Here is a 14,269-nt window from a genome sequence, read left to right as displayed (position 1 = left end):
CCTAGAACTGGATCACAATATCATTGGTATCCAAATCAATCGTGAGTTTATTAGACTCTTGGCTAGGTTTTGCTGAGGCTGGACTTAAAGCAAGCACTAACACTTGGTCATGTTTTGCTGCCCGCAGTGTATTACTGAATCGGTGCATTGGCCCACAGTGTTTTCCTGCCTTGTCACACTGTTGCCAAGTGACCTTGCTTGCGATAGGCATAGCATGTGTCAAAAAAGTGTGCACTGGCAACGATCTTGGCACATCAAACATTCTCGACAATGCTTAAGCATCAGGGGGGAATGTTTTTTGGTAAGGAACGTGATTTACATCAGAACCTGGCTAGGCCTGTTTACTAAATTCACTTAAGTTTGCTTGGGAGCTGTAAACGTTACCTTGTGCAGCCCTCTCACCCTGTCGTCGTTCAGGGGACTAAGGTCTCCACACACATTCAAGCTAGATATCAAATTTCCTCTTTTCTGTCCACAAGTTTGTTGGACAAACTCATACACCTGCCAACATCATTTGTGAATTTAACCACGGTTTTTAAACATATGCTGTTTGTGTTGCAAAGTGATTTGATACTTGGGGGAATGGCTACCAATGCAGACAAAGCATTCTTGCATTGACTTTGTCATTGTATCTAAGGAAAAAAGATAACAAGATAACAAGACAAATTGAGAGAGAAATATACCCATGAAAAGTCAGTTAAATGAAATACTCAGAATCTGACGGTTACTCAGAATCTGACGGTTAAATCAACTTTCTCTGAATGGACAGCCGGACTTTAAATAACAATATTATTTTGCCATCACAGTGGAAAAGAAGACACTTGTGTGTGAAAACCTATTTTCTTCTTCTTGGTCCTCAAATCACAGTTCATTAAAATACTACAATGTGGGCATATATTTCATTACATTTTTATTGGTCCTTTTGATCATTTGTTGTACGAGGTACACAATATGATATTGGACAAGGTATTGTGATTTACAATACATGTTTTTAAACCATACAAGAATATTTACATTGATTTAGGCTTAATATTATCACAGCTGAAGGTTCAGATTCCATAAATTATATTTAACCCAAGTAATTAAAATTTTTTTTAGTGTTTGCCAGAAATTTTATGTTTCAAGATATTCATCTATACTATAAAAACATTTTTGCAATACATATTTATGGACAGCAGTTTTAAATTTTGAAATGTCTTTTAATGTTTGTAGGTAGCTTATTGTATAGTCTGTTTCCTGTTTTCAGTGGTCCATTCTGTTTTAGTGTTGTGTGTGCATGTTGAACATGTATGCCCTGCTTTCTCCTTGTGTTACACAAGTGGATGCTCTGGTTAGTTGACACATGATTGTTGCTAGTTTCTAAGATTTTCCTTACAAATATGATTACTTGTGTAAAATGTACAAACATGGTAGTGGAAGGATATGTAGTTTCTTGAATAAGGGCTTGTATTGTAAATGGTTTTTTTTCTGTGTTTATCACTAAGTTGTTTCCAGAAAACCAGTCTGTAATGTGGGTGGTACAATTTTTAATCTCATGTAGTAATTTTTCTTTGGTCCTTTCTTTTATTATCACATTTGTGTCATCTGCAAATTTTATGTAATTATGGCATGGGCTAGTTGGTTCCAAGAGTAGAAACAGAACTGGAGCCTTGTGGTACACAATAATTGATGCTGTGCTTTTCTGGGCAGTAGGACTTATCTTGTTCCCTTCGTGGATAGTAAGCTCAACTAATTGCTCTCTGTTTTTAAGATATGATTTTATCCATTCATAGGCTGGGCCCCTAATACCTACAGATTCAAGTTTCTGAAGCAAGATGTGATTGATTGACATTGAATGCTTTAGAGAGGTCTAGAAATATGACAGATATGTTCTTTATTCTCTATTGCATTTAAGGCTTCATTTAGGAATGCAAAGATAGCTATCTCAGTAGATTTAGATTTTCACAATCCATGTTGAGTATTTGAGAAATAATAATTTTGAAACTGTGGAACTGATTAGTCCTTTATAATAGATTTTTTTAATTATTTTGGAGAAACCAGATAATAGTGAGATTGGCCTGTAGTTTGATACTTAGGTTTTTATCCCTTTCTTGAACAGGGATTTTACTTTCGCTATCTTCAGTTTTTCTGGGATCGCCCCTTCTGCTAGAGATCAGTTACAGATGTTGACAAGTGGCCTGGCTATGAGGGGAGTCAGTCAGTCAGGGCTATCATCAGTACCAACACAGAATTTGGGCTTCAGTTCTTTGATTATATTAAGTATTTCCTTTTTGTTGGTGAGGTATAGAAAAATATATTTGTTATTTATAGTACATCTGGATTGATTTATCGGAGTACACTGTAAATTTTGATTTATAAGATGTTCAGCTATCTCTGTAAAGTAGGAATTAAATTTATTTGCAGTCTTTGTAGGTTCAGTTATCACAGTTGAGTTCTCCAGTAGGCAGTTAATGTTATGGAATTCTATCTGTTCTGCTGCAGTTTCTTTCCTGGCAATATTTCATATGGCTTTCATCTTATTGCTGGAATTTTTTATTTATGTGTCATTTGCCATTATTTTTGCTTGTTTGACAACATTTTTGAATATCTTTTTATAGGTTTTGTAATAAGAGTCAAATTCTGGTGATGTGAGTTGTTTGGACAATCTGTGCAGTAATCTCTTTTTTTTTGTTTGAAGATACTAGAATCCCAGGAGTAATCCATTTTTTTTTCCTTGTGTATGTTTTCCTCTGGGTTGGAGAGAAGCACAGTTCAAAATAGTAGGAAAAAATTGTTAATAAAGTTATTATACTTTCCATCTGTGTGTTCGCAGTTATAAATCTCTTCCCAGCTTTCTTTGCTCAAGTAATGGAGAAAATGATTTATATTTTCATTACTGTAGTTTCTATTGGTGGTTGTTAGGCAGTGTTTAAGCTGTAGCTCGGTTTCCATACCCAGAGAGAGTTTTTGAGCTGTGTGATCCCCAAAGCCTGTGTTTAGTGTTTCTGTTGTATTGTTCATTTCTACATTTACAGAAACTGATCAATCGTGGTACGTGAGGTCTTTGTGATATGAGTTGCTGTTTCTATGGTGGATTTCATGTTAACAGTTAGCAAGAGATTCAGTAATTCATTCTTTTCTTTGGTGTCATTTGCAAAGTCAGTATTAAAATCACCACATAAAATAACTCTTCTGTTTCTCTGCGTTAGTCTGTTAAGTGAATATTCCAAACTTTGTCTACTATCTCAACTCTCGATAGCACTAAATCTTTTTCCTTCATTATTTCAACAGGAAATTTTATATTGACAAAGTTTATATTATTTCTTATGAATATACAACTGCCACCATGTGGGGCGGCGGGTGGAAAATAAAGTTGTTATATTTCTATTATTTGTTGCCATTCTCAACACAGGCTCTCTAACTACAATGCTGGCAACCAGAAAGTGATTAGCAAAAACGTGATGCCTGTAATTAGAGTTCACTGTGCCTACTCTGATGAACAAAAAGTTATTGATTATTGAAGTTCTTTACTCTGAGGATTTAGAATGATGCCTGGGATTCATAGAAAATGCAGTTTACTATAACAATTTTCACTATATTCTGAAAACAATAAAACATAAAATTCCAGACATGATTAACCATATCAGCTATTGTACTATCAGAGCTGTTCAGAATCTATTGCGTGGATCCTATTATACCTAGATAACGAAACTGTTCAATAATTGTTATCGATGTAAATTTTCTAAGTGAATGCTCACCAAAATTTGATGTTAATACTCATCAAATGCCATGCTAGTAATGGTAGAAAGTTTGTCCTGCAGCGACACGTGAAAATACGACATACGCAAACTTAGAGTAAATCACTGGAGTCGTTCTGTAATTAACACTTTACCCCAATGCGAACTCATGAGTTACTTAGTACGGCATCCAAGGCTGTTCCTTGCAACTGCACAAACGCGACGCGGCACGGAGTGCGCTTTGATATGAATCTAGAAGAGAACTGGGGCCTTACTCTAGCTCGCACGCTCTTATTTATACAGCCGCGGTGCAGACCGCCAAAGGCGCAGCCGATAACATTTGCCTTACTGACTAGCCGCTGGGGCTAGCAGAACACCACTTCAAGTTACTAAATAATTAATTACTACATTCGCCGATGAAGCTCTCGAGTTAATTGTGCAATCAGCACACAGGTAAGTATTTATAATAAAATTTTAATGTAACTAGGTTAAATACTTTTGGCGAGAGAATTATTTTAGTTGTACTGCACGCAATAGATGAGCTCTGAACTTGCCCTTTGGAGAGACGCTACAGCTATAGTTTTATAGCCAGCTTTTTGAAACTTCTCACATCTTTGTTATTATTGTGTATCTCCATTCTACCTAAATCTAAACCTAGCTTTATCTGAACACTTACTTACTTTTAGGACACAAAAACAGAAAATCATGAATTTCAACCAAAATATTACTTTGTGAGATCCAGTATGCTGTTTCCATTAAATTACAATGAAAAAGGAATCTGAATATAAATTTTGAAGTTTCTAGATCCTTCCTGTTTCGCCAATGATTTTTACGTAAAACGTCCAAATTTCGAAAACTGTTACCAAACTGAAACTTAACACATTATTATTTTAGCATCACTCCTGACATGCTATCATTTTTTCAGATTATTTACTTTATTTTTAAGGTATTGCGCAACATTCGTGACGTCATAGCTAGTTACAGCGGACTAGGCTGGCACACAATGGAAAGCATATGAATTCTATATGGCGTGAGTAGGCTGCTTCCCTACAACCATGTTTAAGAATTTTTCTACAGAAATAACCACCTAGTACAAAGTTAGGTAGGGACACAATATGTAACTTGTCCTCATCAAGCCAATGTTCTGAGACACAATAATGAGGTACTTTGTAATTCATTTTCCAATAGAATTTGGATTTCACTTGTTTTACTAGTTAGTGATTCCACATTTTGGTGAAAGAACCAAGTTCATATTTTTGTGTTTTACCTGTGAGTTTTTATTTTGTGTCCCCCTCCTGGCTGCGAGGCGGAGGTCTTTATTTCATCTGATACATCATTTCTAGTATTTTTTGGATTTTCTTTTCAGGGAGATGTTTTACAATGGGAATTCAACATTTCTCTGGATTATATTTGCATGTGTGTATTTCCACCCCTATTACTGCCTGTAAGTTTCCCTTGTTCATTATAATCTGACAAGCATCTATGAACATCTTAGTAAATATTCTAGAACCTAGTCTGTTACGATACGATCCATCTTTACCGAGACACTTGTCATTAAGAAATTTGTTTGGGTCAATGAATATTACACCCAGTTTATTACATTCCTCTTTAATATTGTCATTTATTCTGTGTATGTATCTGTCACTTCTGTACACAATGCTACTGATTATAATTCTCGAGGTGTTGTAGACGTATCTGGCAGTTCTTATTAGGTTTCTCGTGTTTTCTTCTTCACTGCTACTTCGTAGACAGTTTGTTCCAACGTGAATAAATACAACTTTGGGATTTCTGTCACATATCTTAGTAGCACTTGTTGCTGATTTTAGGATATTGCTGAAATGTTTTTGTAATGCTTAGTCCTGATTCCAGGGCAAATATCTATTTTTGAGTTTGGAATTAAGATTCATCCACAGAAGAATTAGAGAGCTTAGCTCTTTATTTTATTGTGCCGCAACTTTCAAGGTGCGCATAGAATATTCATTTTATTAACCTAGTCTTGCGTAATATATGGCTGGGAAAGACAGCATCTGTACCATTACAGTAATTGCCAGTGCTGTTTTGTTTTTATACCAGATCATAGTTTCCATAATCGTGGAAATGTGCAATACAGTCTTTTTCAATAAATGTGCATGGTAAAACATCAACGTAAACAATTTCTCTGAAATACAGTCTTTGATTGGCACACACATCAGAGAGTGCTGCACACGGTCAAATACTTTCCGCCAAACAGCAAAGTTTGACAGATAGTTTGTGTACAAGCGACTTAACTCGTTGGTGCATAACAGAGAGATGAGCTATTTCTAACGGTCCGAAAATACATTTTGAGCTGCTGCTAACGCCTGAAATGTTTTGTAAATATAAGGTCATTACAATTGAAGTTTGTTTCAAAACACTGTGTAAAAAGAACGACACCAAATTTGAACAGAATATTATCAAAGAAGGGTAAAGTGTTTTCTAAACAAAAAAATTAACAAACTCTTTCCCAGTAGATGGCCCACTAAGCCTCATAACTTAAGTGTTTGGCTACAAATAACAGCTATAATAGGAGTTGCACATTAAGCAAACCATACTGGGCAATGTGCATGGCCACAAATTTGACGTTAAACAGTTGTGGTGCTGTTGGTTAAGTAAACCCTTCAACCACAGCAAGGTTGTACCACATAGGTTGATAAAAATCAGTTTTTAACTGTCCTGAGACAAAAACCACATAAAAGCAACAATAAGATCGGTTTTTAGTTGTCATGAGACTGGTGCAAGACATATTCAATGTGATGCAGATCATTTTCCACCACAAGTTGAAATCGAGAAACAGTGGGTTCCACAACATATTGGAGTGTCTGAGGGGTTACTTTCAGAATGCATACCTTCCATTCTATGTTTGTAATTGAGTACAGAACACAGTGTCTTACAGATAACACCACAGCCAGAAGCCACACTTATTAAGATCAGGTGGCCAGTCAGCTGCAGCACTGCCCTGCCCTGTACTCCACCCATTGGATCCACTAGAACATGGTTCTGGTTATTGACCCACCTCTTCTACATTAGTTTACCAAGGGCTGTGACATAATTTTTAGAATAGGGTGAAAATCTAGGGATCAGGGGATAAGTTTAATATCAGTTGAACTCCAGTATCATTTAGTAATTGACTTCACCTGATGATGTAACTAATATTATGAAACCGGTTGCACTTTTTAAATAAAGTTACCACCAACAGAAAAATGCTTCTATCGGAGAGCAAAAAAGGTGAATATACTCCTCTGTATTAAGACTCTGACTGATAAGTGGGGTACCAGCTGCCTCCTTGTACCTTGCTCAGCACCTTCAAAAATTTTTGCAAAAGTATTGGCACGAGAACATATTCACACTCTTTTTAAACTTCAACTCACCTCTCACTCTCACAAGCTACCCTGACTGTAGTTCACTCATGTCCATTAGTCTCATGCCCATCCACTCCGAATTACACATTCTCACTCTCATTTGGCCCAAGTTATTGTAATTATCTCTTTGGGGCTCTCCAACTGTCATTGTCCCCTGTCTCACAGCCACAGTTGCGTTCATTCTGTCCTCCTGCTACTGTCTCCTCTGAGTGTCACTCTCTCCCTCTTGTTCTTTCTTGCTGCTAATATCTCAGTCATTCTTTCCTACAATTGCTGTCTCTTCTCTCTCCCCCCCCCCCCCCTCCCTCCCTCATCGTCATTGTCAGAGACTGTGCGTGTCATTATCACTGGCTCTCACCCATTTCCACTTTCTCCTTCTCTTTATTCTTCTCCCACTGGCAAAGTCTTCTTCACTCTTTTCGCAGCTCTGTTCCCTTATTGTCTACTATGTTGCACTGCCACCATGTTCTTATCTTTCTCTCATACTGCTGTGGTCTCCTTTGCTCTTTCTGTACCACAACCTCTGTTTACTATCTTCCAGTATTTGTTACGTCTCCATCCCTTTCCCACTACTACTGTATCCTTCTCCCTCAGCATAAACAAGTGCAAATATGGTCACATGTCAAGGTGCTGAGGAAGATAGAATGAGGCAGCTGATACCCCGATTTCAGTCAGTCTTTGAGCAAAGAGCATATTTGCCTTTTTCATGTTCAATAGGAGCATTTTTCTGCTGGTTCCCGTCTTTTCCATACCACAGAAGGGCATGTCAACTCGTACAAAAAGAACTTGATGGGTCAGTAAAATTTTTATAGTTTACTTATGTGAAATTGAAATAACCCAAAACTAATTTTACACCTTGTGTGCACAAAAATTTTTCTTCTGTTTCAGTAATACAGTTTGGAGTTCTCAGAACCCTTTTGTTGATAACAGAGGCGTTTTACTTTATAAGCTGTGTTTTCACCTCACACTGCATTTTACGTGCACAAGTAGAGTAACTTTGGAACTTCTGTATCTTGGCTCAGATAAAGATTCTAGAAAATTTTCATTGTTGTTAGCAATCAGAATCTAAGGAATATATATCGTAAAAATTACAGCCATTTGCTGTGCATAACGGTTTTGGAATCTGCGACGGGGGTTTGGTCCGCTACTGACGGTGAAAATATGGTGAAATATGCCTTTTTTGTTTGGCCAGGAAACCTCCATGAATTTATGCAATTTTTTCATACATTTATTCAATCATTAATTCATGCATTCATAGATACAAATGTCAATTTAATTAAATCATGGGCTTACTACAGATATACCCATCATAAATCAGTCTGTTTAATTTTTATGTACATAATACGTGTGTACCAGCGGGATAATTTTGAACCACTGTATCTGGGAAGGGGATAAAGATATCAAGAAAATTTTAAAGGGTATTAAAACTTGGGGTCATAGGAATACGTCATAAAAATTTCAGCCAGTAGCTGTGTTTAGGATTATCAGGCTGGGTTTTGGGTTGGGGGTTCCGAGGAACCACCCATGGAATTAATGGTGCCTCTGTAAGTCCCATTAAGCCCACCATACATCGCATCAAATGCAAAATGAACGAACCGATTTTCTCCATTTGCCTAAGTGGGATGAAATGTGTAACATTCATATTTTGACCTTGTACTGTGAGATAGTGACACAAAGATGATACTACTCTTGGGTATACAAATGGTCTCTAGCCCACAGCTATCCAAATCATTTGATGTGAAGGCCCTCCCCTTCCTGCCACGACTCCCCCCCCTTCCTGCCACGACTCCCCCCCCTTCCTGCCACGACTCCCCCCCCCTTCCTGCCACGACTCCCCCCCCTTTCCTGCCACGACTCCCCCCCCTTTCCTGCCACGACTCCCCCCCCTTTCCTGCCACGACTCCCCCCCCTTTCCTGCCACGACTCCCCCCCCTTTCCTGCCACGACTCCCCCCCCTTTCCTGCCACGACTCCCCCCCCTTTCCTGCCACGACTCCCCCCCCTTTCCTGCCACGACTCCCCCCCCCCCTTTCCTGCCACGACTCCCCCCCTTTCCTGCCACGACTCCCCCCCCTTTCCTGCCACGACTCCCCCCCCTTTCCTGCCACGACTCCCCCCCCTTTCCTGCCACGACTCCCCCCCCTTTCCTGCCACGACTCCCCCCCCTTTCCTGCCACGACTCCCCCCCCTTTCCTGCCACGACTCCCCCCCCCCCCTCATCTGTTGACTTGTGACATGAACACCCCCCACCCCCTCCCAACCACACAAGCACAACATGAACAGGCACTCGCCTTCCTTTGTTGGCAAGCAATGTGAACAAATGCCACCCCCCTCCCCCCATTAACAGGGACATATATAAAACACCCCCCCCCCTTTCCCCCTGCACTGACATCCTCCTCCGATTGCCCCTTCCCGCCCTTGCTACTTGATGGGATGGCACGAGACATAATTGGAAAATGTAAAGGGCAGTGAATACATATGTATCTGTTAATATTCTTACTTGACTTGAGTTGAACAATCTAACTAGTTTGTTTTATGTTGCTCTTATGGAAGGTCATACTACGAGTGTGCTGTTGATAGCAGTGACTCATGTAACTTACAACTAACTCTGTTCGTACTGTATGCGCACTCGAAGAAGTCTCAGAGTAAGTGAGATGGTTGTTCGAACTTGTAGAATTTAGTGAGATGGTTGTTGGAAATGGTACAATTTGATGAAGTGTAATGACCAGTGTCTGCATCTTTCTAGTTCTGCAACTTTAGCTAGTTGACAACACTGTGTTTAGTGCACCTGCATCTGTGAAAGTGGAAATGGCATACTTAGTTTACAGTATCTGAAATGTAATGTTATGTATATTGGATTCAATTTTTATTGTTTATTAACATGTTTGACACATTAAATGCATTGGTGGCTGCTGGCTAAAGTTGATCGTGGCTAGAAAGCCGAAAGTGCCAGTCAGCATTGTTAGTTTTGTATCAGTTCATTTACTTCTATCACCCAGCTCACGGGAAGATTTCTTAGAGTGCAAGAATAGTAGTTTCTGTGTGCCACACCTGCATTTCAAATTATTAACCTGTGATTGTACAGTTATTATCTGTGATGATAATAATATAATGCTTCAGAATGCATACTGGGATTCAATCGTGAGGAATCATTGAGTCCAGTTCCAAATGATTACAAGTCACATTGTTGGAAAAGCTTGATTAACTTGTGAAAATGGTTACCACTTATGCAGTAGCTGCTTTTTTTATGTTTTATGGTTTATTTTGAGTGTTGTATGGGACAAATGGAATGTGCAGTGGTGCTACATGCCTTGGCATTGTGTAAAATTAAGGTTTTTGCAATTATTAGACATGCTGAATTAAAATTTCTGTGTTTATGTAGGCCCCAAGGAAAATATTGCATCCTCCTTACAGTTATTCTTGGTCTATTTTCAAATATGAAAATAATTACAGGAGACTTTCTTAGAGCGCAATATGTATCATTTCATACTTTAACTGATACATTAACATTCACAATGTGTGGGATTCTTTCATTTGGAAATTGATTAACTAGTGTTGCCATGTAGTCCATACCAAAGAATTACAGAATTTACTAAGCACCCAGGCATATAAGAAACTCCATGAGCAGAAACACATCAAACACCTCTTTGATTAGAATACTTAATGCAAAGAAGAAACCACAGCAACTTGATGATGTCATAGAAACAAGAATTGCTTCTAAACAAATAACATTTGAGTAGAACTACCAAGCAAGGTGGCACAGTGGTTAGCATACTGGACACATTCGGGAGGACAAGGGTTCCAATCCCCATCTAACCATTCACATTCAGGTTTTCTGCAGTTCCCCTAGATTTCATAAGTCAATTAGTGCGTTGGTTCCTTTCAAAGGACACAGCCAATTTCCTTCCCCAACCTTTCCTAATCAGAGCTTGTACTTCATCTCTGGTGACCTCATTTTCGACAGAATGTTGGTCTCTGATCTTCCTTCAGTATAACCAATTTTGTTCTTGGGTTTCACTTGGGTCTTGGTGGGCAACAGTACACCAAACTGATAGTGAGAACCTGATCATTAAAAACTATTTGCCAGAATGTGTTTTTTCCCCTCTACAAACTGTATATTTAAAAGGAAGTTCCCTTTCGTAGGAATTCAATATACTATAATTGTGGTAGTCAAAATATTATGAATGTATTGTTTGTTTAAGTTATCCAGTTTGATCCACATATTTGTATGGCCCCTAATTGTCATTGTAGCTGTATTTTGGTCTTGGACTTCTTACCAAGGTTGTTGCTAACAATGACACGTCTCTTTAAAATGCAGCCACAGGGGAGGGGGAAAGTAAACTATAAGGCAAGGACAGAGGGAATGTAGGTATGTCACATAGACATAATTGGAGATAGAGCACAAAAACATTTGGACAAGAACGGGTCAGGAAAATTTCTGAAACTGTCCTGACATTTCTGTGAGTTAGGGTGCTTGATTATTACTTTTTCCAAATACAAATCCAATTGTTCTACACTACCTTCCGGACCTTTGTAAAAACAAGGAGTTTATAAGTCCTTATGAAAAGCACTATGTCAAATTTCATGCAGCATAGTCGTCATTTTCCAGGCTGAAGCTGTGTTGACGGGGAAATAGGAAGACGAAAACATACAGATGTTGACATTAGAGGTTCTGTTTGCTTACAACATGAGCAAGTGCCTTATTTAGCTTTAATATTTTACTGCATGATGGGTCATTTACAGTAATTTTATACATTGCCAATTTGTTGTAATATGCCTCTTCTTTTCATTTGTTCCATATTGATCATAAGTGAAACATAAAAAGTTGGTTAATATTGCTCTTTATTTGTAATTTGGATGTTCAGTGTCCATTGACACACAGTGGTTCCTATTTCATTGGGCAACACTTGTCAGTCTACATCAATGAGGTAAATAAAAAATGAGTCAGTTATTCATCTTGCTGGAAATCTTGGGTGCTACTTCATGTGGTATTACTGAGAGTCCACAAAATTTTAATGCAATACTTGTTGGTGACTTTCAGTGGATGATATTGACCGCTGGGGTTTTCTATTTACTGTCAACATCATCACCTGAAGATACCAGAAAACATTCCATGGGAAAACTATCCTGTACTACTAAAGAGTTTCTCAGCAGAGTATGTTACTTTGAGGAATTCTTAAAAAGTACACATAGTTAGTATTTAAATTGCAAGTGCAATTGGATAAAATCATTGTAGGAAACAACTTTTTAGTAATGGCTTTCTCATTGATTCCTTTTTTTTTTGTTAAAAATGTGTTTGCAACTAAACACTTTTTTTGTGACAAAAATGTTCTTCTATTTCAGAACAAAGCCGTAGAGACGATTTAGAATCACTGGGGTATGTTCTCATGTACTTCAACAGGGGGTCGCTGCCTTGGCAGGGGCTGAAAGCTGCTAATAAACGACAGAAATATGAGCGAATCAGTGAAAAGAAAATGTCAACTTCCATTGATGAGCTCTGCAAAGGTTATCCAGGTGTGTGCATGTATATATATCTGTGTGTGTGTGTGTGTGTGTGTGTGTGTGTGTCACATCAATTAAGTAGTTCTTGATGCATGTTGTGTTTTACAGCTAATAAGTTGATCTTATTGTTTATTGCTCTTATTTCCCAAATAGTCATATCTCAGCATTATGAACATTTTCATAAATAGTATAATGGGAATTCTGCATGATGTTTCTTTAATAAGCATAGGTATTTCTGGAACAATATTGAATAGATGATAAATTTATCCACATTTCATAACAGTATTTCCATTTCAAAATGTCAGTTCGTAACTGTTATTAAAATGTTATGCCTAGTTTACTGTTACAGAAGCATGCTATGTAACATTGCTTGATTTTGAGAATCTCTTCATCATGTGTGGTTTTTTACTCGAGTTAGTGTATTGTTGCGTATGTACTGAAATTTACTTTCTGGAAAATGTGTGTATGAAATGACTTCAGCGCTTCCATGTTTGATAGGAAACATTGCTTTTGCCATTGTCATAATCATAATAAATTTATTCCTTGGTCCAAAGTCTTGCTAGCATTGTTAACATTTGGACAAGAAAGGGTCAGGATATTTTCTGAAACTGTGCAATCCTGTGGTTGTAATCTCATGCAGTAGCCATCATTTGGGGATCTCTTGATGAAGTAACCATTCCAGTTGTAATCAGCAACTCCCAAACATTCATATCCTGTTAAAAGGAAACTGAAACACTTTCAAAGGCTTTACACAGCTCAAGACCGTATTTGAGTAGGGAGCTGTCTATGTGACTTTGACTACTTCAGTCTACTCTAACCTGTACCATCTACTTGTAAATTACTGAAGCTAGAATAACTGGACCAGAGCAGATAGAAAACTGTGTGATAAGCCAATTTCATTTCATTTTATTGATCAAAGTTTTTCAGGCCCTCGCCATTTGATTTTTTTGTGTTTGTGTATCTTCCGTGCATTTATTCAGAAAAATATTCCAGAACACTAAAAACTATGGGAGTGAAACTATAAAGAAAGGTTTACCATAGTAGTTGTAGGGATCAGGTTTCTCGTAGTGCAAGTAATTAGATAATTTGTAAAATAAAGAAAAGGCCACAGACACCAAAATGCACAAACGTTTGCCCCTGTTGCTATGGTGAGCCTTGGCGCAGGTATATACATTTGGTTGTTGTACTGTGATGGGTGGGAATAACAGGAAATCACATAGTGAGCAAGCTTATAGGTGCCACTTTTTGCAAAAAAAACAACCCCACAGTTGTTCTACTTCCTGTTGGTCATTAATCATCAGTCAGGAGCAACAGTTAAGTATTCAGTGCTCTCCAAATCAGTTTACTGTGAAATATAAATCAATGCTATGGGTACAACAGACATGAAATTGTTAATGGAAGTGCTTCAAGGTGGTTACTTACAATCCTCTTGGTCGATTAAGTGTTGAGAATTGTTTTTATCTGTGATTCTTCAAAGATGCATGGGTAGAAGTGACTCACAGTGTTAAACGAAGAGATGCATTTGTGCTACATACTCCTATAGTCAGTAAAAGAATACCTCAGGAATAATTCGTATAAAAAAAAAAAAAAAAAAAAAAAAAAAGGAAAAGAAAAGAAAGAAAACCCCTGGTAAATGATAGTAAAGGCTTTGAACATCTTATTTCAGTCTGTAAAT

General features: G+C 37.9%; 1 protein-coding gene across 2 annotated transcripts in view; it reads left to right on the top strand.

Annotated features, from left to right (window-relative positions):
- LOC126163141 (casein kinase I-like) overlaps positions 1-14,269 on the top strand; it is a 182,948-nt gene that overhangs the window by 45,013 nt on the left and 123,666 nt on the right. For both annotated transcript variants that reach the window (XM_049920066.1, XM_049920065.1), the window contains exon 6: positions 12,436-12,606. In XM_049920066.1, the coding sequence (XP_049776023.1) occupies positions 12,436-12,606 (171 nt within the window). The remainder of the gene's footprint in view (positions 1-12,435; positions 12,607-14,269) is intronic.

Source organism: Schistocerca cancellata, chromosome 2 (genome assembly GCF_023864275.1).
Source record: "Schistocerca cancellata isolate TAMUIC-IGC-003103 chromosome 2, iqSchCanc2.1, whole genome shotgun sequence".
NCBI lineage: Eukaryota > Metazoa > Arthropoda > Insecta > Orthoptera > Acrididae > Schistocerca > Schistocerca cancellata.
Note: the sequence above shows the minus strand (reverse complement) of the source record. Positions and strands in the feature narration are given on the sequence as shown.